The sequence below is a fragment of the Panthera uncia genome, chromosome E1, assembly GCF_023721935.1.
Source record: "Panthera uncia isolate 11264 chromosome E1, Puncia_PCG_1.0, whole genome shotgun sequence".
Classification (NCBI taxonomy): domain Eukaryota; kingdom Metazoa; phylum Chordata; class Mammalia; order Carnivora; family Felidae; genus Panthera; species Panthera uncia.
This window is the reverse complement of record NC_064814.1, coordinates 3,554,085-3,576,733: the sequence shown is the minus strand read 5'-3', so window position 1 is coordinate 3,576,733 and position 22,649 is coordinate 3,554,085. Positions and strand designations below refer to the sequence as shown.

General features: G+C 61.9%; 2 protein-coding genes across 4 annotated transcripts in view; one reads left to right on the top strand and one right to left on the bottom strand.

The window, feature by feature from the left end:
- PGS1 (phosphatidylglycerophosphate synthase 1) overlaps positions 1-22,649 on the top strand; it is a 339,697-nt gene that overhangs the window by 62,645 nt on the left and 254,403 nt on the right. The window lies entirely within an intron of this gene.
- DNAH17 (dynein axonemal heavy chain 17) overlaps positions 1-22,649 on the bottom strand; it is a 101,423-nt gene that overhangs the window by 28,068 nt on the left and 50,706 nt on the right. For 2 of the 3 annotated variants that reach the window (XM_049635566.1, XM_049635567.1), the window contains exons 37-56: positions 22,164-22,268; positions 19,785-19,942; positions 19,218-19,356; positions 18,866-19,093; positions 18,343-18,480; positions 17,014-17,146; positions 15,996-16,123; positions 15,225-15,373; positions 12,585-12,867; positions 12,310-12,483; positions 11,891-12,098; positions 10,451-10,616; positions 9,568-9,670; positions 8,742-8,889; positions 8,274-8,365; positions 7,467-7,628; positions 6,810-6,974; positions 6,399-6,590; positions 1,698-1,964; positions 517-678 (exon numbers count right to left, since the gene is read on the bottom strand). In XM_049635566.1, the coding sequence (XP_049491523.1) occupies positions 517-678; positions 1,698-1,964; positions 6,399-6,590; positions 6,810-6,974; positions 7,467-7,628; positions 8,274-8,365; positions 8,742-8,889; positions 9,568-9,670; positions 10,451-10,616; positions 11,891-12,098; positions 12,310-12,483; positions 12,585-12,867; positions 15,225-15,373; positions 15,996-16,123; positions 17,014-17,146; positions 18,343-18,480; positions 18,866-19,093; positions 19,218-19,356; positions 19,785-19,942; positions 22,164-22,268 (3,300 nt within the window). Of the gene's footprint in view, positions 1-516; positions 679-1,697; positions 1,965-6,398; positions 6,591-6,809; positions 6,975-7,466; positions 7,629-8,273; positions 8,366-8,741; positions 8,890-9,567; positions 9,671-10,450; positions 10,617-11,890; positions 12,099-12,309; positions 12,484-12,584; positions 12,868-15,224; positions 15,374-15,995; positions 16,124-17,013; positions 17,147-18,342; positions 18,481-18,865; positions 19,094-19,217; positions 19,357-19,784; positions 19,943-20,353; positions 20,506-22,163; positions 22,269-22,649 lie in introns of those variants that run through there. The other variant, XM_049635568.1, reaches the window with a different exon arrangement.

Sequence of the window (22,649 nt, the reverse complement as noted above, 5' to 3'; positions counted from 1 at the left end):
CGGAGCCCGAGACCAGAGTAAGTGCGGGCCTCTGTGCACGCTTACCAAGTAAACACGGGCTCCCCAGGCAGCCCTGATCAGGCACTACGTTTAAAGCCTGATCTGCTCAGTCTGTTTGTACCCCAGTGTCAACCCTCCTGCCCCAGCCCCGTGGGGCCGTGGCCTCAGGGGAGGGTACTCCAAGCTGGCAGAAACGAGAGTCTGGGGGCACAGCAATGCAGGACGTGAAAAACAACCAGAAACTTATCATCGTTTGCAATTTTGATCAATTTTGATATTCGTTCATTGTGAATTATTCGGCATTAATTTGCATGGTTAAAAGAACCACATTAAGACATCACCGATCTTGACTGCTTGAAGTTACTCCCTCCCTTCTCTTAAATTTTGCACCAAGGCGAGTCCTTACTTGCCTGGAGGCAGAGTGCGTGGGGTCCCCCTGTCCCACGCGGCAGACCCTCCCGGCTCTGTGAGCCCCAGTACAGGGGGCGGCAGAGGGGGCCGTGCCCAGTGACTCACCTGAATGCCCTCCGTTTCCTCGAGGAAGCGTGCACTCACGGACACCAGGGCATCTTCTGGCCACTCGTGGAACCAGTTGATGGCCGTGCAGTTGACAATGGCGGGGAATTTTCTTGCCCGCACACGCAGGACGGAGCCCACGGGAGAGAAACACAGGATCACCTAGAGGCAGGACACAGAGGGGCAGCTCATTGGTCACGGTGCTGTTGAGGCCAGAGCCTGCCAGTCCGGCAGAAAGCTCCTTCGGAAGGAAAGCTCTCTGTGTCGTCCGTTTCGGGTGTCTGCAGAGAGCACCCGGGGTTCTGGGTTTGCGTCACAACCGATAAATGCTCCACTGCACGCCTCTCGTGAGGGATGGAGAAGTGTGCAGGTAAGGCCCTCTGTCACGGCCGCCGCAAAGTGGGGGAGAGAAAGGCCGGATGAAGGACAGAGTGGGGAATGAGCATCCAGGCCGGGCAGATAAGGCCCAAGGACAGGGCCGGCCTCCTCCAGGCCTCCGAGAAGATGGCTAATCCCCAGGCAGTCCGGGACTCTCTGGGACCCCAGCTGTTCATAGGTGCTATGCAAACAGGCCCTGGGGTCCCTTTGGCTGGACCGGGAAAAGCCTCAGCCCTGCGGGCCCCTCCTCGTTCTCCTTCCACGGGGATCCTGGGCTGGCTCATTGCAAGTGGCCGTTCGACCGGAGAAAAGCCGGGCCGGGCACGGGGAGCATCCATCAGGGGCTCCTTCAGCCCCCAAACAATGTCTACTGGTCAGACTGTGTAACCCAGCAGGTTCTAGAAGAGCTACTGGGCTGAACCCTCCCAGAGGGCAGCACCATCTGGGTCAGGGGGGCAGCTGCCCCTTCTGGATGCTGACAGAAGGGAGAAAAGGACCCAAAGTGCCCTCAGTCCAGTGGGGTAGTCCAGCCCAGTTTCCCTAAGAAAGAACGTTGAAGGTCAAGGCCTACTTCTTCATCTATTTACACCCGTGTGTGTGTCATGGGGTAGAAAACGCTTCTCTTGGCCACGAGACACCTCCGTCGGCTCACGTCCACCACGCAGCCCCACCGTCCTCTCCGACGGGCCTTCCTCGTGCGAAGGGGGAGCAGCCCCTCCACCCCCCACCCGACTCCGCACGGAGGAAAGGACCTGAGCCCCGCGCCGGGCCCCCGGGGATGCTGCGAAGACGCGAGCTCCCACCTTAAGCTGCCTGCGCACTTTGTCAATGAAGAACTTCCAGCATGTTTCCCGAGTGTCGTTCATGCCAACGGACTTCACTTGGGGTCGCATAGAGGAGATGATGTTCTCCAACTCGTCGTCCGTAAACAGCCCCGGTATCTCCCCCGAGGCCAGCAGGTCGTTGATCAGCACCAGAAACTGCTCTTCGGCCACCTGGGAGTCTGTCATCAGGAACACCGAGGGGACATTCTTCACAGCTGACTTTATGTACTGTGCACCCAGGTCAACCTGGACGCAAGGAGAACACGCCAAGCGTCGGTCACGGGGACGTTTGCTTGGAGGCGTCCCCCACAACCACCCGGGAGGGGACAACCGGGGATCCGCTCTGTGAGCAACGTGCGCGGTCTGTAGAAGGGGACCCAAAACCTTGGGCGGGAAGCCATGCTCGCAGCGCCCACGCGGGCAGAAGCAACCCAGGTGTCCGTCGGCCAACAAACGGACAAAGGTGGCCTCTCCATATGATGGATTATTGAGGCTTCGGCAGGAAAGACATCCTGACACCTGCTGCAACCCGGATGTGCCTGGGGGACGCGACTCCCGTCCGCAAACGACAAATACTGTAGGATTCCACTGGCAGGAGGCCCCTGGGGTGGTCAGGTTCATACAGACAGAACGTAGCGGGGTGGGCGCCAGGGGTGGGGACTTCGTGTTTCAGTTTGGGAAGACGGAGACGGGGGGTGGTGGTGGTTATAAACCAGTGTGGGTGTGCTCAATGCCACTGACCTGTATGGTGACAACGGTAAATTTTGTGTTGTGCGCACAGTTTACTACCGAGAAAAGATAAAGGGGGGGGAGCCCTCAAATAGAGATCCCAAAGGAGGTCCTCAGTAAATGCACCGCGGGCTCAGGTCTGGAGCTCAGTGCCAGGAGGACACCGCTCAGAGCAATCCCTACACGGAGCGAAACGCCTGTCCGTCCCTACTAGGATTTAAAGAAACAGCCGCACGAAACGACTATGCTCATTCTGGAAGCATCCGTGAAGGAGACTAGTAAAAAGGAGAAAGAAAAAACGCACGTGTCAGAACGGTATGAATACCTTCCGTTTCTCGAAGAATGTGCCCCCTTACACGCGAGAGATGTAAATATTCGTTCGAAACGTCTGTCGTCCAGGTACTAATGCGAATTTGCAGGGTTTGATGACCTACTACGTGTAATGTCTAATTTTTCTCTGAGACCGATGGGCCCGTGTAATCGTTTCAAAGGCTTTAAAACGGGCCAGTTGGAGGCATCCCGTGTGGCTCAGTGCTGCCCTCTGGCAGCGGCCAGCCTCCCTGGCGTCTCTGTCTGGACAGAAACATTACCAAGGTCCTTAGCTGGAGGGGACGGCGGTGGAAAGCAAGCCCTAAGTTCCACGTGTTTGACAACTTAGCACGAAAGCGAGGGGAGGTCCTGAGCTAGAAGAGGAGGGCCACACCGGTGGGGTTCGGGCAGGGGCAGGGGTGCAGGCTGGAGGAGCCTCAGAGCTAGGAGGAAGGCTCTCCTCGTCTTGCCGCCCCGCTGAGCCCGTGGTTGGAGATGTGTCTAAATCCAGAGGCCTGAGCGTGCGCAGCCCGGCTGTCACCCCCAGGGAGGTGGCGGAGGGCAGCGGGTCTGTGAATGGGAAGGCAGCTTCTGGGGCGGGGGTGGGGTCGGCAGGATGCCGCGGAGGGCCCTTTCTTCCTGCAGGTGGGAGCCACTGGGTGCAAAGCTCTAAAGGTTCCCCAAATTCAGATTCCAAGTCTGGCCCGACTGGCTGAGGCGCGCAAAGCTAACTGTACGGCCGTCCAGGTCAGGGTGGAAGTTTCTGGAAAGACTGAAGGCCTAGGAATGGGGATAAGGGGCTCCTCCTGACCCAGCTGCTCCCCCTCCCGCCACGTCTGGGTCTGTGGCTCCTTCCCATCAGCCCACAGGTGCTCCGCTGCTCAGCCGGCCGGCTCTCTCCTCGGTGCCCCCAGGAGAGCCTGCGGGGCTGTCCCTCCTCTGGCACGTCCCTGTCCTGCCCCGCCTTGGCTCTGCCCCGCTGTCTCAAAGCTTCACCCCTCTGACCCTGGCGGCCACACCTGCCCTCATGCGGCCTCGGCCCTGCGTGTTCTCTCTTGCCCGTCCCTCACTCCCACCCTCTTAGGCTGCTGGTCCCGTCCTGGGGTCCCCGCCTCCCACCTCCCAGCACTTCCCAGCCCCCCAGCACGTCCTTCCTCTCCCTCAAATTCCTCAGATGCCCATGTATGCGGAGCGGCATCACGTAGGTTCCTCCCGGCTGCCCCCCGGGCCCCCAGCCCAGATCCGCCCCGGCCTCATTTGCGGCCTGGCGGAGGGCACCACCCTGCTGGGCGCCGCTCCGGGTGCGGACGTCACGGTCAGCTCCCAAAGCTCGGGTGCCTGCGGGTCCCTTCCCCACTCGCCCCTCGTTGACAAGGAGGTCAGTGATCACCCGCGTCCAGGGGGAGTCTAGGGGTTGGCGTTGGTGGAGGGGAGCACACGCTCCCATCTCTGGCTGGGAGGCCCCCTAAGCTGCTTATTATCATCAGACCATGATAGCTGGGCCCTGACTCAACTTCCGGGGTTCCCCATCAGGTGTGTCCCTCCTCTCCGGGCTACGACTCAGGCTTTGGGGGAGCATCCCACAGGAATACAAACAGGGCAGCGCTGGGGCCCGGAGAGTGGGGAGCCCAGCGAGGCCCCGCCCCCCTACTCCCTCCTGTGCGGGCAGAGCCCTGGCGGGTGGGGGCACCCCTAGACTGCCCCTCAGGTCTCTCCCTTCCCGCTCCCTACACGGCCCGGTCCCAGCCCCTGTGGGGCACGAGGCTTTTCTGCACCTCCCCACCGCTCACCCCGCAGCACTCTCTGTGGTCCTCAAACCGCCCTCCATTTTGTTCTGGGACCTTCCCAGGTCTTGGTTCTCTCTGCTCAAACACTTGATGGCATCTCGTTTCCTGGGGACCACGTCCAGGATTCTCCACAGTGTCCCTCGGGGACAGTTCCTGACCCCTTTCCTGCCTCTAACCTCCAGCGGGCGTCCACAGCTTATGGTGCGGACCGTGTAACGACATCACATCACTAACGGCACAATACAAGCCCCGTCAGCCCACTTTGTCTCCTTCTTTACTTCTGAACACACAGCAGCTGTTCAACAAGTGATAGCGGACGGTTAGCACCAGCCAGCTCGCAGTGGGTGTTGAGGGCACAGTCCTCAGATCGCCTGTAAGAACGCTGTTCAGACTCAATACTCACAACTGGCCCTAAAGTGAGGTGCCAGGGACAAAAATCCACACGGCGACAGACACTGGGATGCAATCGTAAAAATAAACCAGTATGTGGGGCGCCTGGGTGGCTCATTCGGTTAAGTGTCCGACTTCGGCTCAGGTCATGATCTCACGGGTCATGAGTTCAAGCCCTGCATTGGGCTCTGTGCTGATGGCTCAGAACCTGGAGCCTGCTTCCGATTCTGTGTCTCCCTCTCTCTCTGCCCCTCCTCTGCTCACACTCTGTCTCTGTCTCTCTTTCTCTCTCAAAAATAAGTAAACATTACAAAAAAGAAATAAACCAGTATAACTTGGTTGATAGATTAGAAACTTTTCAGCAGAGAAAACCCAGTGAGATGATACAGCTCAGAGGCGAGGGTCCTAAATGCCGTCGAGTGCACCTGGGAAATCAGAGTGAACTAACTTGACCGGCTAAGCTGCGAGCTGGGCCAGTCCAAGAGGCATTGTAGCCCCTGTAGGAAGACCTTTCCCTTAACGCAAGGACCTAAAAATACATCGGCTAGTCCTTTGCTGGAAAGAGTAGAATCCCCTGGGGACAATGCCAAGGACAGAAGCCACATGCTTGTCCAGAGGTTGTGGTCCCTGGCAGAGCCCCCCTGGCAGAGCCGGCAGGGCTGAGAATTAGCACCCCGTCCCCACTGTTGTTCCAAGGGTCTCTGCCAGCGGACCACCTCCTCCCGCAGAGCATCCCAGGGCGCTGTGCCCCGGCAGGGCTCCAGGTCACCCCGCTAAAGCTGCCCACCAACGACCCTCAGGGTCTTCAGGGCCCCGTGCAGTGGGGAGGGTCCCCGCTGGGTCCGGCCTGCAGAAGCGGCCCCCCGGCACCAACGCAGAGAGAGATGCGCCCCCTGTAATGCGGTCGAATCAGTTTCAGTTCTAATCTGAAGCAAGACGCCGATTTGCTCTGGGCCACTCATGTCTGATGAGCACAGTTCCCCGGCCAGAGCAAACTTTCGGGAAAAAGAAATCAATGAAAAGCCTCCGCAGCACGTCTTGGTGATGGGAGACCTGTTGACACTAATGTTTATTTGATTAATTCAAAAAGTGGCCTGGCAGGATCCAAGTTCGTAGTCAGATACCGAGTAACTGCCCGGAATTATTTACTCTGGGGACCCGGGAACGACACAGAACAACTCGGCGACCAGGGGCAAGAACCGGGTCCCGCTGCTGCTGGGCTGACCCTACAGACTCCAGCCCGGCGGGGACGGGGACCCGCACGGCCTCTCCCCTGGGCCACAGGGGCACGGGCACTGGTGGAAGCACGTGTCCCGGCCCTTACTCCCTCCGACGAGGACCCTGCAGGGACATTCACCTTCTGTGTCCCGGGGGCCTCTTTTCGGACCGGCGCGTGGTCAGAGTTTCCCTGCCCCCCGCCTCCTCCCCTTCCGCAGGGGCGGCTCGTCAGAAAGCCACGTCTCACCTTGAGGTCTGGGATCCCATAGCCCTTCCTGAGGCTGATCTGGAACACGTCCAGCGCGCTGATGTAGGCGGCCAGGCGCGAGAGGCTCTGTTTCCCGCTGCCTCCCACGCCCACCAGCAGGGCGTTCCCACGGGGCGACTCCAAGATGCGGTTGATTTTGCAGACGTGAGCCACCGCGTCTTCGAACAACACCTGCCGAGAGCCGAGAGGCTTCTTGGCATCCCGGGGCGCGCGGATGCGGCTCCGTCCATGGCCCAGACCCTCCTGGGGTGGGAGGGAGGGCGGGTCCAGGCGGCCTTTGCCAAGAGTCACGCCACCCCAGGGCACCGCCGTGGCTCCCGGCGAGGCGGGACGGGGAAAGCGGGGTCCCGGCCCCTCGCCTGTGCCGTCAGCACGGCGCACGCCCCTCACCAAGTTCATGACCGCGTTGACTTCGTTGTAACTGTCGAGGACGTCCACCAGGAGCTTGTGTAGATGGGCCACGTTGGTTACCGCGAGGTATTTGGGCTCGCCGATCCCGTGAGAGAAGTGGCAGAAGATATTTGGCTTGGCGAAGAGAAGCTCTTCGCCGAGATCCTAGGAATAAGAGGTAAGGCACTTCCGCGGTCCATCTTGGGCACGCAGCTCAACGCATCATGCTGCTTGCCGCAGCGGCCCCGGGATGCCGGGCCGAGTCTTCGTGGGCCCAAACCGCTGCTGCTGGGGTCCTGCAAACCAGCGGGCAAAAACCTCCCCGGTAGGACGGTCCCATCTCCCATCACGTCAGGAGAAAGAAAAGAATCTTCCAAGAAAGCCTAGGACGTACGAGCAGAGCGCCATGAGCCAAGCAGGCCTTTCTCTACGCCAAGCGGACGGAGGGAGCTCATCACATCCCGACCTACTGAGGCGTCAGTCCTTCCCCCAGACACACACTCGCGTGACCGAGTCACCTCTAGGGACCCGGCGCGGTCCTTCGCACGCTCACGTCGGGGCCCTTCCGAGAGGGCTCGCCTTATCGGCGGGCCCCAGGCACTCTGCCCTCCTAGGGCCTGTCGGGGCTCATCAGAGGGACTTGGTGGCTTGACTTACGTCAAAGAATTTCTTGGTGGAAGCCATCGTGACTCTGCGCAGCATGTCCTGGTCTTTCCCGTCCACCATCTTGTCGCCATACACCCTCTCGGCCTCATGCAGCCAGAGGCGGACTAGGTCGAGCGGTACCCTCAGGATCTCCGCTGTGGAGAATAAGAGCCCCTGCCCCAGGCACGGGACGGTCGGCATCATCAGCTGCGCTACGGAGGCCAGCCAGGTGCCGTACGTAGCCGACGCGAGAGAGTGGTCACTTTCCCAGGCGGTGATCTGCCAAGGCACGGATGGCCGAGGCCATGTGCATCCCGGAGGCTGTGTCGCGGGCAGAGATGTGGGGGAATCCTCCTCCCACGACAGGGCCGATGCCTTCATTCTCTAACGGGGTGGCTGGCGGAGAAGGGACAGACGAGTCTGGCCACGAGGGGGAACCAGACTCTCGAGGGCCACAGGGCGGGCAGTTACAGGCCGGGGATCCACCGCAAGCCTGCCTGTGTCCGGTCCTGGCTCAGCCATTTGGCGACCGAGTGCCCCGGGCACGTCCGACAGGTTCTTACGGAGAGTCTAGCATGTTCCAGACCCTCTCTGGGGCTCCGGGATCACAGCCCAGATAGGCCCTGCTTGCATGGGGTCCACACTTCTAGGGGGAGATGGAACCAGGCAAGCAAAACAACAGGGTAGTGACACACGCAGCCCCATCATCATTGCTGTCATCAGTCCATAGGTCGCTTTGCTTTCTCTCCTGAGAGCAGCACAGGAGGAGAGCACCCACGGATCAGGGACTTGGCCAGAAGAGGGCTAAGGGAGCAGTACCTGGAAAATACTGGAGAGGTCCCTCAGGTTGAAGACATAATGAAATTTAATGGCCGTGGGAAGAAACATTGCAGTGACTTTCTGATGCAGGGCTGTTACCGGAAAAAGATACATTGATTCTTAGGTGCTCTTAACGGCCTCAGGAAGGGCAGAGCTTAAGGTACAGCTTCGAAAGCAAATGGACTACGAGGTGGCGACAACTTGAGTAAGTTCTGCACGGCCGAAGAGGGAGGTTTGCTGCCCTACTGACGTGTAAATCACTCCTTGTACACTGAATTTCCTACCCCCGCCCTCCCCTCAAGCCACTGGATTTCATCATACCTCCTGCTGCAACATAGCATCGTTTAAAAATATTGATTTTAAAAGTAGAAATAAAATATCTGCCAGGGGAGACTACGAAGAAGCCACCAGCCCCGTGAAGCAGCAGGTTTTACTGACAGGAGGGGAGGGGATGAGCCGTCAGCTTACCCAGGGCCGAGGTCACCAGCTGGGTGCTCATCTTCTGAACCACCATGGGGACCGAGCGAAAGGCCAGGTGCTGGGCCAGGATCGTGTTGTAGATGGTGGTGAGGGCCTCCTGGCCCGGAAAGCTCACGGCAAACACACAAAAATGGCGCTGCCGGGAACAACCACGGATCCCCGTCAGGCGGCCCCGGGGGGACCAGCTGGTGGCCCGGGGTTCCTGCCTGCCTGGGGGCACAGGCTCTGCCCCCGTCACCTAGTGTTTCGCGGGCATGGTAGGAACGGACGGTCTCCCTCCTTGGGCCTCGTATGTGGTAAGATCCCACGAAATCATAAGGATCCGCTCAGATCCTTCAGATCCCACGAAATCATAAGGATCCACTTAGATCCTTTAGAAGCGAGGTCCTGCCTGGATGGGGTTGCAGATGTTAGTATGGGAGATCCTGCTAAATCTGAGTTTCAGAGGGGCGCCTGGGGGGCTCAGTTGGTTCAGCGTCCGACTTCGGCTCAGGTCACGATCTCGCGGTCTGTGAGTTCGAGCCCCGCGTCGGGCTCTGTGCTGACAGCTCAGAGCCTGGAGGCTGCTTCCCATTCTGTGTCTCCCTCTCTCTCTGACCCTCCCCCGTTCACGCTCTGTCTCTCCCTGTCTCAAAAATAAACAAACATTTAAAAAAAAAAAACTTAAAAAAAATAATAGATAAATCTGAGTTTCAGGTAAATAACAAACAATTGTCCTGATGAGTAAGCGTGTCCCGAATACTGTACGGGATGTGCTTGTTCTGAGACCTCAACCCCACGGCGGCGGGACGAGCGGAGTTTGGCTTCTGCCCACCTGGAGCCTGGGGTCGATGGTGAAGGATCCGGAGGTGGGGTTCATGCAAGCCACGTACTGACAGTTGTGGATGTCCTTCAGCGTCAGCTTCTGTCTGTCGTACCTGCGCGAGGGAGACCCCCCCAAAGTCGTGCCACCGGCCCCCACCCCGCCCGCCATCATCTCTCGCGCGTGGTGACCAAAACCCCCCATGAGTGTCGCTTATATGTGAACGGGCCGATTTCACTTCCTGTCCTCAAGGAAAATCTGGAAACGAGAGGCGGCAGAGTGGCTCAGCGCGCAGGCACGAGCTTCCGCCCCAGCTCTGCCGTCCAGCAGCATCGGGCCCCCCCCCGCCACCACCCAGGCAAGGCGGCCCAGCGCCCCGTGCCCTGCGCCAACACGGGGACTAAATGCGCTAACGCACGGAGACCCGACACAGGGCAGGTGTGCCCGGTCCGGGTCGTTCTAATCATGAACGATAATGACGATGACGATTCTCAGATAGGCTGGCCGATTCCCTGACAAAACTTGCAGGGACTCGGATGAGCCGAAAGGTTGCATTTTTCACGTGCCTCTTACCTGTTGGGGTTCCCCGCACCCCCCCCCCCCCCTTATACGTTTTTCTCCGCTGGGAGTCATTGCTTGTTGTTGGTTTTCAGGAATTCCTGGCACGCTCCGGATACCGATCCGCTGTCAGCCTCTGCGAGTCCTCGTCCCCGTTCTGCTAATGCCGGATGGTGCTTGTGCCGTTACCGTGGGTGTCTTGTGAACGGGGTCCGCGTGAGCCAGGGGCGGAGGGAGGCCGGGCTGTCCCGAGCCTCGCAGGAGGTGCACTCCTCTGGCCTGGTCTGCATCCCTGTCCTGGACCCTCCCCGCAGCCCCCGCCCCACCGCCCGCTTACCAGTGCCCGTGGTCCATGTGCTGTCGGATGAGCGTGTGGGGCGCCACGGTCCCGTACTTGTCCACCTCGGGCATGTTCATGTCGTCGATGAAGTAGATCAGCTTCTTGGTGCCTGGCGGACCGTAGTTCCTCCCGGATTTCTTCTCCAGCGGCTTCTCCAGAACCCCTGGAGAAGGGAGCCAGCCGGCTGCCACCATGCCTGCTACATCCTGGTGGGAGGTCCTACGGGGCCCCTGGTCCCCAGCACCAGGTGGCGTGGCCTGGGCAGTGGCCCTGGAGGGGGCCCCGAGGATGGGTGAGCTTCGACTCCATCACCCCCAGGAGCAAAGCCGGGAGACTTGGGCATCAAGGGTCCAAGGTGCAGGCGGCAGGAGCCTTGCGCCTGGACAACCTTGGGGCCACCCCAGACTGGCTGTGGCGGGAGCTCCCGGTGGCATCTGCCCAGGAGCTCTGGGACAAGGGGTCCTGGCGACTACTCCCATCCCCCCTCCTCTGAGGACAGAGGCCAGTGGAGGGGGCGTGGCCGGAGAAGGGGACCCTGGCCAGTCCCTGGTCTTCAGTGAAAAGGGATAATGGGGACTGTGGCGGTAAGGGGCCAGCCACTGGGATGAGCGTGACTGGGGGCGTCCAGACGGGGCAGTGAGGACCCATTGTGGTCATTGAGCCCCCCCGCTGTGCCCCTGCTCCTGCCCCCAGTCCCACTCTGCACCTCAACCTGGCCCTCTACTGTACCCCTTTCCCTGGCCTCACCCCTTCTCCTGGTCCCAGCCCCACCCTGCACCCCTGCACCCCTGCTCCTGTCCCACTTTGCATCTCAACTTGGCCCTCTACTGCATGCACCCCTCTCCCTGGCCTCACCTCTTCTCCTGGTCCCAGCCCCGCCCTGCACCCTAGCCCCTGCCCCTGGCCCCACCCCTCACCCGGCCCCGTCCCACTTTGTACCTCAACCTGGCCCCCTATTATGCCCCTTTTCCTGGCCTCACCCTGCACCCCTTCTCCTGGCCCCAGCCCCACCCTGTACCCTGGCATACCCCTGGCCTCACCCTACACCTCAGCCTGGCCCTGGCCTCATCTTGCACCCATGTTCCTGCCCCTGGTCCCACCTGTAGTCCCGTTCCTGGCCCCAGCCCCATCCTGTACCCCTGGCTCCTGGCCTTAGCCTCACTCTGCACCCCAGACTGGCCTCAGCCTCACCTTGCACCCTTGTTCCTGCCCCCAGCCTCACCCTATACCCCTGCACCCCTGCTCCTGGCCCCAGCCCCACCCCACACCCACGCACCCCTGCTCCTGGCTCCGGCCCCACCCTGCACCCTAGCCTGCCCCCCGGCCCCACCCCACGCCCCTGCACCCCTGCTCCTGGCTCCGGCCCCACCCCGTACCCCCGCACCCCTGCTCTGGCCCCGGCCCCACCCCGCACCCCCACTCTGGCCCCGGCCCCACCCTGCAACATGGCCGAGGTCGTGTAGAAGTTGAAGGGCACGGCCTGCACGAGGTAGTCGTCGGTGTTGAGGCTCTCCAGCTTGTCCCCCATCAGCACCGACTTGCCCGTGCCTGCGTTCCCCACCAGCATCACCGGCCACGACTTCTCCATGAGCAGATCCATGAAGTAGCGAATACGTGTGGTTTCTGTGGTGTGCACCAGAGAGGCCTGGGCCGGGGCGGGGGGAGGGGGGGGGAAGTCGTGACCCTCAGACGTCCTGCACCTCTGATTTCCACCTCCCGGCGAACCTGCAGACCCAACGGTTTGCCAAGTCCCCGGGTTTACTGTTGAAAATCGCGTGTGTTCGGTGACCCGTCAAGAGGTGTGAGACGGGGCGCTGAGTCCCGCTCCCCAACTGTCACCACCCCGGGGCGGGCACCTGCAGCGGGACGTCGGGGTCCAGCTCGAAGGAGGGCACTTTCTCTGTCCACGGCAGGAACTTTTTCGTGTCGGGATCTACGTAGTAGTCGAAGATGGTTCCCTGCGAGGGGAACTTGATCGTCTTGAACTCGTTGACCCACCATTTGCTGAACTCGACTCGATAGTCCACAAGCTGTTGAAGAGCAAATCGGAGCCGAGGGCCCGGCTAGGGACGCCCAGAGGCCCCGCCTGGACGGCTGGCTCCCCGGTGGGGGGGGGGGGCCGGCCGCTCACCTGGTCCTGGAACATGGCCCCCCCGAAGGCCCAGAAACAGGCAAACACAAAGTAGAGCTCGTACAGCTCCTTGGGGGAGTCGGGCGGCACGCTCTTCTCTGTGAGGAGGCACTCCAGCAGGTACAGGATGGTCTGGATGACCGTGACCTCCGGTATGGGCGTGATCTTCTTAAACCCAAAACGCAACTTGTCCAAGCACGTGGGCAGGTACTTGTCAAAGAGGATCATGAGGTTGGCCTTTTCTGACTGCACCTTGCGCCTCTCAATCCAGCTGCTCACTACCCTGGGGGAGACGGGGGGCACCGGGTGGTGGGGCCACCGTGGCGGGCCCGCGTGGCGTCCCTCCCCTTGGTGAACATCCCTGGCGCCTCTGAGTGACTCTGGCGCTCCTGCCTGGTGATGCGGCCAGACGCCGACCTTGAGAGGGTCTGACGGGGGCGGCGGGGCCGTGGGGGCGCGCTCTGCCTCTGGCATTCTAGCCATAGGGGGTCCTGTAGCCTAGAACGACTGGGAGCCATCTTTCCTACCCCAAATGAAGCCAATACTGATGGGGGCAGAGCTGGACATAGGGGAGGAGAAAGATTTCACATCGTCTGTGTGGAAAGGGGGAGGGGGATGGGAAGGGAAGGGAAGAGAGAGGAACAGGCGCCTCTCATTAGATCATCTGAGTTCCTGGATCCAGCCGTGCCTGAAGCACCACTTGCTGAATTGAGCCAACCTTTTTTTTTTTTTTTTTTTTTTTTTTTTTGCTTTAGCTAGTTTGAGATGAATTTGTCACGTTCTACGGAGGCATCCAAACTAATGCAATAGGCAACCACTGAGGACCCGTGTTGGACTGTCTGGCGTCCACCCGCTGCTGGCGTGCGTTGTTGAGAAGCGGGCCACCCCAAGGGCGAGGGTACAGACTCTGGAGCCTGCTGCCTGGGCCTGAATCGACTTCGGGCAGCAGCAGCTTGGGCGAGTTACTCAACATGTCGGGCTCCCAGGTTTTTCACTTCTGAGTGGGAGTGAGGACTGCCTGGGCGGATATTTTTAGAGCCCGCAGAAGGGAGCCTGGCCTGCCGTGAGCGCTAAGTGCCCTGCCTAAAGCATAAACAGCGTCCGGCCCCCTGGTGGGTCAGCGAGCGCATCATTTCCAGGATGGGGCAGAAGCGGGGGGCTCACGTCACCAGACACGGCTAGCCTGGCATCCGCAGCCCCGAGGACAGGCTCCGATTCTTACCGTGCCTCCAACAGAACGGAGGACCGACAGCTAAAACGTCTGCCCCACTGCACCCTGGGTTGTCCAGAATGACAGAGCGATCCTTTCCACGATCTGTGTCCGCGGGCAAAGCGTGGTAAGCCCCCGCCCGGCTCCCAGGGGGAAACCTCGCTCCCCTTCCTGCTCTGGGATGTGCTCTGCGGTCTCCCGGCCTCAAGTCACTGCTGTCCCCGTGGGAGGGATGCCTTCCTCCCGGGGGCCGGGGGGTCGCGTGTTGGCCCCCTGCCCTCTTCACTTCCCCCCTCCTCGTCCCCAAACAGCCGCTCGCCGGCTTGGTCCTTCCTCCGGGGGCCTCGAGAACCACTCCTGGCACAAGGCTTCCTTTCAGCTCTCTCCTTCCTACCCCCCCACCCCCCTCCGGTGCCCCTGAACCCTCCGCCTCCCTCCTGTTGCCTCGTCTTCCCACCCTGGAAACTCTCACATGTGGTGTAGTGGCTCCCAAAACACATGTCCACCAGGACCCATAAATGTGACCTTATTTGGAAAAGGGTCTTTGCAGACGTAGTCAAGGTTAGGATCCCGAAATGAGGGCGGGCCCCAATCCCATGACTGTCCCTACAAGAAAAGGGGACTGAGGGGAGACCACGAGAGACAGAAAGGTGGCCATGTGGATGTGGACGCAGAGATCGGGTGATGCGTCCACGAGCCAAGGGTCGCCACGGGTGGCCCGGAGCCACCAGCAGCCAGGAGAAAGGCCTGGGGTGCTGGCTCCCTGGGGGCCTCTGGGTGGAACCAGACCCTCCAACACTCTGATTTTGGGTTCGGGCCCCCGAATCAATGCCAGATCTTCCATTTCTTAAGATTTTGAGCATTTCTCACATTGTCCCTTCCTCCCTGCCCCCAGTGGTCACCCATCGTCCCCTGGCGTGGCCGGCCCTCTTCACCCCAGAAAGGGCCCCCGTGTGGGCCCCGCAGGCTGGTCCAGTATCAGCTCCTTCCTGCCAAGAGCATCTTCAGGCTTGACGCTCCGTCCACGGACACCCGACCGCCACCCAGACCCCGGAACCTCCCACTCTAGCCACCCCGCCCCGCCACGTTCCCGTCAAGGCTGGTTCTCGCCTGGCGAGCTCCCTGCAGTTTCTGTCCGCCTGGAAAACTCCCTCTCCCGCCAGGTTTCAGCCCAAACTGCGCCTTCCTCTTGGGAACACTTCCCCGCAGGGTTCCCGGCACACGGTGCCGTGGGCTAGTCCCCGTCACCACACCTCGTGTTCACATGGCTGTCGCTGGTCCTTCCGCTGCCGTGACCCGGGGCCCGGGGGAGGCCCCGCGTGCGGTATTTGTCGAACGAATGCCCGCACGCCCGCACAGGCGACTCGGAAACGCCGCCAGCCTCGCCTTTCTCTGCCAGTTTGTAACGGAAAAGCGAAAACCCAACTCACGGGTTCCACCCCAGGTCTGCGGGGTTGATGTACAGAATCCCGGCTCTGGAGACGGTGGCCGGGGTGGCCGTCCTCAGGTGGCTGATCTCAAACACCAGCCTCATGGTGCGGTTCAGGGGGATTCGCTCGTTGCTGGCCAGCGTGAGGACCTGGGAAGGGGGTCAGGCCTGTGGGTTTTCAGCGGCCGACGTGCCATTGTCCTGATGGTTCATCACACGGGGGTGTCTCAGAACAAAGAGGGCCCGTGCACCTGTGCTCGTCACCAGCCAGCTTCCCTAGAAGTCCCTGACACCTGTCCCACCCCCAGACAACACGGGAGGCTTCCCGAAGTGAGCACCGCGTAGGGCATCACTGTGATACCACATTTGCTTTGGGAAAGCGTGGCCCCGCCCCCCTCTCCCCCCCGGAGTTCTTGTGTTCCCTGTTCCACCCAAGTAAGAATCGTCGTCTTCCGCTGTTTCTAGATCATTCTGAATTCTGTTTCTGCCTTCCAAGATGTTAGATGTCCTGCCACGTTATGTCACATGCCATTTAGGCAAGAAAGTTTTCCGTATCTGTGCCCTTCACCCATGCTGCTGCCGTTCCAGACAGACCCTCACTCCCCAGGGCCAGCCTACGGAAGGTTCCGTCTCACTCCCCAGGGCCAGTCTACGGAAGGTTCTGTCCATTGTGTGCAGCGGGTGGTGACGTGCTTCCCGTGAGCCCCCTGCCCCCCTCCGGGCCATCGCCAGGCTTTGAGGGTTAGCTCTAGAATCCAGGAGCCCCTTGAACCTTGTTGTCATCCATGACGGTGTTGAGAGATTCGATCCACATAGGGTCTATGTCCCCATCCAGGACGATCCACTTGGGGCCATCATGAGTGATGTTGGCCAGGTCCCGCATTATGGTGGAGAAAAGGCCTGTGAATGAGCAGGGCCAGGGTGGGTGAGCAGGGCTGGTGTGGGTGAGCAGGGCTGGGGTGAGCAGGGCTGGGGTGGATGAGCAGGGCAAGTGTGAGCAGGGTTGGAGTGGATGAGCAGGGCGGGGATGGGTGAGCAGGGCTGGGGTGAGCTGGGCCGGGATGGGTGAGCAGGGCTGGGGTGGGTGAGCAGGGCCGGGGTGGGTGAGCAAGGCTGGGGTGAGCTGGGCTGGGGTGGCTGAGCAGGGCTGGGGTGGTTGACCAGGGCCGGGGTGGGTGAGCAGGGCCGGAGTGAGTTGGGTCGGGGTGGGTGAGCAGGGCCGGGGTGGGTGAGCAGGGCCGGGGTGAGCTGGGCTGGGGTGGGTGAGCAGGGCTGGTGTGGCTGAGCAGGGCTGGGGTAGGTGAGCAGGGCAAGTGTGAGCAGGGCAAGTGTGAGCAGGGCTGGGGTGGTTGAGCAGGGCTGGTGGGGTGACTAGGGCTGGGTTGGGTGAGCAGGGCTAGGGTGAGCAGGGCTGGCGTGAGCAGGGCTGGTGTGGGTGAGCAGTGCTGCAGTGATCAGGGCTCGTGTGAGCAGGGTAGGTGTGGGTGAGCAGGGCAAGTGTGAGGAGGGCTGGTGTGGGTGAGCAGGGCAAGTGTGAGCCTGGCTGGGGTGGGTGAGCAGGGTCAGGGTGAGCTGGGCTGGGGTGGGTGAGCAGGGCCAGGGTGGGTGAGCAGGGCCGGGGTGGGTGAGCAGGGCCGGGGTGGGTGAGCAGGGCCGGGGTGAGCTGGGCCGGGGTGGGTGACCAGGGCCAGGGTGAGCAGGGCCGCGGTGGGTGAGCAGGCCCGGGTGCCCCTGGGACGCCTGCTGGTGACCCGCCTCCACTCCGCCTGCCCGGACCCGGCTCCTCCTACCGTCTTTCCATTCCCTGGTGGCCGGGTTGATGATCCCAAAGAGCTCGTCACAGGTGACTGCCTTGGGGTCCAGGTCCACAGCGATCGGCTTCCTCTTCATGTTCTGGTAGGTCTTGTGGAGAGACTTGAGGACCTGGGCGTGGGGGCGGGGGGACGGGCGTTGACACGGGGCTCGGGGTCCCGGCCACTCCGGCACCCGAACCCAGGAAGGTGCCCTCCACCAGGGCTGCGGGGGCCTCCTGCGAACCCCAGGCAGAATTCCTGCTCTGCGACCGTTGTGCTTTGCCGACACTCGGGTGAGCCTGCGTCCCCCGAACGGTGGCCGAGGCAAGTAACCCGGGGACGGGGACCGCAGGCGCTCCCATCCGCGGACAGCGGAGCACCGTGTGCCCGGAGACCGGGCGAAGCTCGGGAAAACTCGCAGCGATTTCCTGACCGTGGAGGCCGTCCCCGCTCGTGGAAGAAAACTCCCCGCCATCCCTCCACCCAGAGAAAAGGGTGTTTAAGGACATTTGTCGGTGGTTCACGTGAACGCGCGTGGGTGTGCGTGTGTGCGTACAGACATAAACATGCATACGTGTGGGGCACCTGGGGTGGGGGGGCTCAGCCGGTTGCGCATCGGGCTTCGGCTCAGGTCACGATCTGGCGGTTTCTGAGTTCGAGCCCCGCGTCGGCTGTCAGCACAGAGCCTTCTTCTGATCCTCTGTCCCCTCTTTCTGCCCCTCCCCTCTCCCTCTCTCTCTCTCTCAAAAATGAATAAACATTAAAAATGCATACATATGTATATGTTCCTTTTAGAAGACTGGGTTCATACAGTTTCTGCCTTTTTAAAAATAACTTGTGAGCGTCCCCCGTGTTATTACTTTGGAAACGATCTTGAATTAATAGCACGGGAGTCCGTCCTGTGGGCGTCCAGCTGAATGCTTGGCTGGCTTCGAATCTTCCGATGTTATCGATGTTAGTAATATTGGCCGCCACCCTCTGCTGCTCACTATGCCCAGATAGTGGCAGGGGACAGGGGACAGGGGACAGGAGGGGGGTGGGGAGCTGGTGCAGGGGGGCAGGTGGGGACAGGAACGTGGGGAGCTGGTGCAGGGGGGGCAGGTGGGGACAGGAATGTGGGGGGGCTCACACGGGGGGAGGAGGGGACAGGAGGGTGGGGGTGGGGCACTGGCCACAGAGGGCCAGGTGGCTGGTGTCCAGGGGGAAGGAGCAGGAAGAGAGGAGGACCCAGGACAAGGGCTGCGGCTGCCCCAGGGGTGTGGGGAGGCGACGAGGCCCTGCGAGGGTTGCACGGGGGCTGGGGGGGGGGGGGGAGGGGCGGCGTGCCTGGGATTTGCCGCTGCCCGCGTTCCCGATGACGAACACCGAGTGCCGCACTTGAAGGAGCTCCTCGAGCTGTACGACCTTGAGCACGAAGCTGTCTTCCGCCTGCAGCTTGAGCTCCACGACGCTCTGCTTGATGATCTGGGGAGGCGCGCACAGGGCTGGGTGCTGGGCGCGGGGACCTGGCGGTCCTGGCGGGAGGGGGACTTCCTGCCTGGCAGGGGGTACTGTGAGGGAGGCCCCCGGCGCGGCTGTGTTCGCTCGCTCGTTCTCGCCCTGCCGGTGATTCTCCCGAGCACCCCTGCGGGGGACAGACCTGCCCGAAGCCCTCTCCGGTCCCCTGGGAGACCCGGCCCCCAGCATTGAAAGAGGGGCCCCCCCCAGGGCTGGAAGGCCGTTCGTGGCTCCAGGGGGCCTCTCGTGGCAGAGGGAGCCGCGTGCCCCACCGTCGCACCTGCCATGGAGGTGCCGGCGCGAGACCCCCCACCCCCCGCCTGGCTGGACCCGAGGGCCCGCCAGGACCTACCTTTTCAAAATTCAGGTCCCGTTTGCGAGGCACGTCCAGGGCAGGGAAGAGGTCCCCGATCAGCCCCATGAACACAGGCAGGTCGTCGGTCACGATCTTGGGGATGTTGAAGTCTCTCAGCGCCCTCATCAGCACCTGGTCCTCTGCCCGGCTGGGGTCGCCCCTCTTCAGGGAGCCGGCCACCACCAGCACGGACTTGATGGCTCGCAGGCCCCAGTCGTAATGATCCTGGGGAGGGCAGGCACGGGCGGCGGACGTGAGCGTGCCTTCCGGCTCGGGCAGCTTCCCCAGACCGGCCCGGAAGGCACCCTCCCCAGCCGCCCTGCGGGCCCCAGATGCCGTCAGCTCGCACCTGCTTTGACAGGAGCTCCCTGCACAAGGTGTAGAGCGTGATGAACTTCCTGGCCAGCAGGCGGGCGTCCAGGAAGCCCTCGGCCACCAGCATGATCTCACATATCAGTTCGAAGTCGGGGACGACCATGGCACAGGGCCTGGGGGAGATCAGCGGGGTGGGCCTCCGGCTTCTCCCGTCTTCCTCCCGCCACCCCATGGTTGGTCAGCCAGCCCCGCACCTCACCTGCCAGGCAGCCCGCAGCGTCAGGGTTTCGGGGCCGAGGGGGTGGGCTCCCAGCAGCCCCCCTCCACTCTCCACCTCCCTGGTTCCTCCTATGCCCTCTGCCCTCCGCCCGGACTGTCGCCAGGCCCTACACCTGTTCTACGGACTCTTCTCTGAACCCTGCCTTCCACCGAAGGGCACGCGCCCCGTGCCCCCCAGGAAGGCAGAGAGGGAAGACCGCCGTCTACTTTTAGAGGGGCCCTGCCTGCTAGACCCCCCGCCTCCCCGACTGGGAAGCCCCGTGTCCCCGGCCTCCCCTGGCTCCCAGCTTGCTCTGGGCTAGCTTCCCCTCTGCCCACGCACCTGAACAAGGCTTTTAAGTTCTCGGGCAACTCGGTGCGTCCCGCGTAGCCAGGGTTCATGGTGATGAACAGGCCCACGGTGGGGACGAGGCTTATCATCTCTCCCAGGAAATTGAAAGTTTTCTTCTTGGCCCGAATTGCATCTTGGACACATTTTACCTAAACAAGCACACAGACACGTCCGCGTGGAAATGACCAGTTTCTTCGGGCTGGATCTCCATCTGTGTTAAAGTGCATGGCTGTGAGTTTGCAGAGGATGCTCCTGGTCTGTCTGTCTGTCTGTCTCTCTCTCTCTCTCTCTATCTTTTTGAGGGGGGGGGGAGGGGCAGAGGGGGAGAGAGAGAGTCTTAAGTAGGCTCCATGCCCAGTGCAGAGCCCAGCTCAGACCTCAATCTCCTGACCCTGGGATCACGACCTGAGCTGAAATCAAGAGTCAGATGCCTACCCGACTGAGCCACCCAGGCCCTCTTTTCTCTCCTTGTAATGAAACTTCATTTTGAGACAGTAGACTCACGTGCAGTTTTCAGAAACAATGCGGAGCACATGCCCGGGTGCCCCCGCGTGACCTACCCGGCGCCCCCTAGTGGTAACATCTGGCACAGCAGCAGTGCAGCATCACAAGCAGGACCCCGACGCCGACAGTCGAGACAAGGGACATTGCCGTCACCACGAGGACCCCTCACGTGCCCTTCTATAGCCATAGCCCCACTTCCCCCGGCCCCCACCTTCTCCTTGGCCCCCGGCTCCCCATTGCTGTAATCCTGCCATTTCACGAATGCTGTGTGGGATCGTGCAGCTTGTAATATGACGTCGCCCAGCAGAACGCCAGGGTGTCGTGCGGCGTGTAACGTGATGTCACCCAGCAGAACGCCGGGGACGCCCCCCCCCCCCCACCCCCCCCCCCCCCACAGACCCGGGGGGCCCCCCCCCCCCCCCGTCCCCCAAGGGCGAAGCTGCCTCAGAGTTGGTTCCGCACTATCGCTGAGTGGTGTTCACCTCCTAGCGACTCCCTGTGTCCCGTTCCTGCCCTGGAAGTGCCGCGTGGGAGCACTGATCAGAGCCACCTCTGTGTCAGACAGTCTTTAAGAAAGCCGGCACTGGGGGAACTCTAAACTTCAGGGGTCCTTGGCCGGGTTTGACGTTCCGCCCCGGCAGAGCAGCTGCGAGGCCGCGCGCCACCACTGGAGGGCGCCCCACGATCGCGGTTAAAACCTTCCAACCACCCGGACTTGAATTCAGAGTCTCCGCCTTCCCAGCAAAGTTCCCGCCCCGGGTCCTGGCCTTTCCTCCCTGGCTGGCCCGCAGCGCAGGGCTCCCTTCCAGAAGGGCTCCCCCCCACCCCCCAACCCCATGCGAAGCCTCTAGCTAGCACCCCGGGCCGGTCCCTGCTGGTCCATTCGAGTCAGAAAACATTCTGGGGTGCAGTGACCGACTTAGGGGGTGGGGCAGTAAGTGCTGCTGCACTGGTGGACTGGGGCCGGGGGCACCCCAAGGCATCGGCCTTCATCCCCTCTTTGCCTTCCTGGCCCCTGGCTCAGGGCTCGGGGACAGCTCTGTGTCAGGAGGGTAACAGTGGAGGATGTCAGCTACCCACGATCCTGCGGGCCAGCCTGTGCCCTCAAAACCATCTTGTGGGTTAGGAGGTGGTTCCGATCACTGAACACAGAGGGTTCCGATCCCCGCCAAGCGCAGAGCTGGGGAGTCCAATCAGTGAGTTTCAACCGGGCCCCACGCCCAGGTTGCCAGTCTCGAGCGGAGGGGGGGCCGGGGTCCCCTCTGCGTCCCCCGCTCTGCCTTGTGTGCTGGCCGGAAGGCCTGGCTCCGGGGACCTGTGTCTGCTTCTCTGTCTGTTGTGCGGGGGTGGGGGTGGGGGTCCTGTGCACCAGCAACAGCCTGACCTCCGGGGCCTTTTGGAATATGCAAAGTTGCTTCTGGACCCCCAGCTTGGCCTCAGTTCCCCGGAGAGAGCCCCGTGGTTCTCACCTCCTGCATGTGTGGGATCACTGGAGGAGTGTGGGGTGGGCACACAGGGCTGTCGCCACCTGAGCATCCTGTCCCCACCTTGTCCCCAGCGCCCCCCCGTGGTGCATTCCCGAAGTTCACGGGCAGATTCCCCCCCTCCCCTCCAAGCACCGCTCTCTAACGCATCCTGCACTGACACCTGTTACAAAGAACTCTGTCCCCGGCCTCCAAGCAAACTCCGGCAGCCCCTCACCTGCGGTCGGTTACGTACACGCCGCTCTCTCCGATGCTCACTGGTTTCGCTTCCGTGTGCCTGCCCGGACCCCGGGCCCCCGAGGGACAGCCCCGGGGGAGACCGCCCGTCTCTGTGCCACAGCACCCCTCGCTGCACGGCGCACTAAGCCCCGCGGGGCCCTACCTGCACGGCGATCACCGACAAGACTTCCACCGAGATTCGGTTGAACTCGTCGAAACAGCCCCAGGCTCCCGTCTGGGCCAGGCCCTTGTAGATGTTGCCGCAGGACTAGAGAGGGGGAGAGGGGAGAAGGGAGCCCTGGGGAGAGGAAGGCAGGCGGAGGGCGGGCGCCCCCCGCGTGGAGCTGGCCTCCGGGGAGAGCCCATCCTGCCCCGGTGATCTCCCTGGGGTGGGGGCTGCCCTGCCACCCCCTGCCGCAGCTGCACAGTTCAGACAAGCGCATTCGTGCAATGTTCTTCTTGCGCACAAGGGAGGGGGCTTCTCTCTGAGGGGCTGGTGGGGCGTGAGTGTCGGTTTCTTCTAGATGCTTCTGGCACCCCAGTCCTCAGCTGGGTGATCGGCAGTCTTCAGTGATTCTGCGAGGGCTCCAGGGAGTGTTACGCTCCTTCCGAGGCGTCCGGGTTCAGGTTTGACTTCTCCGGACTACAG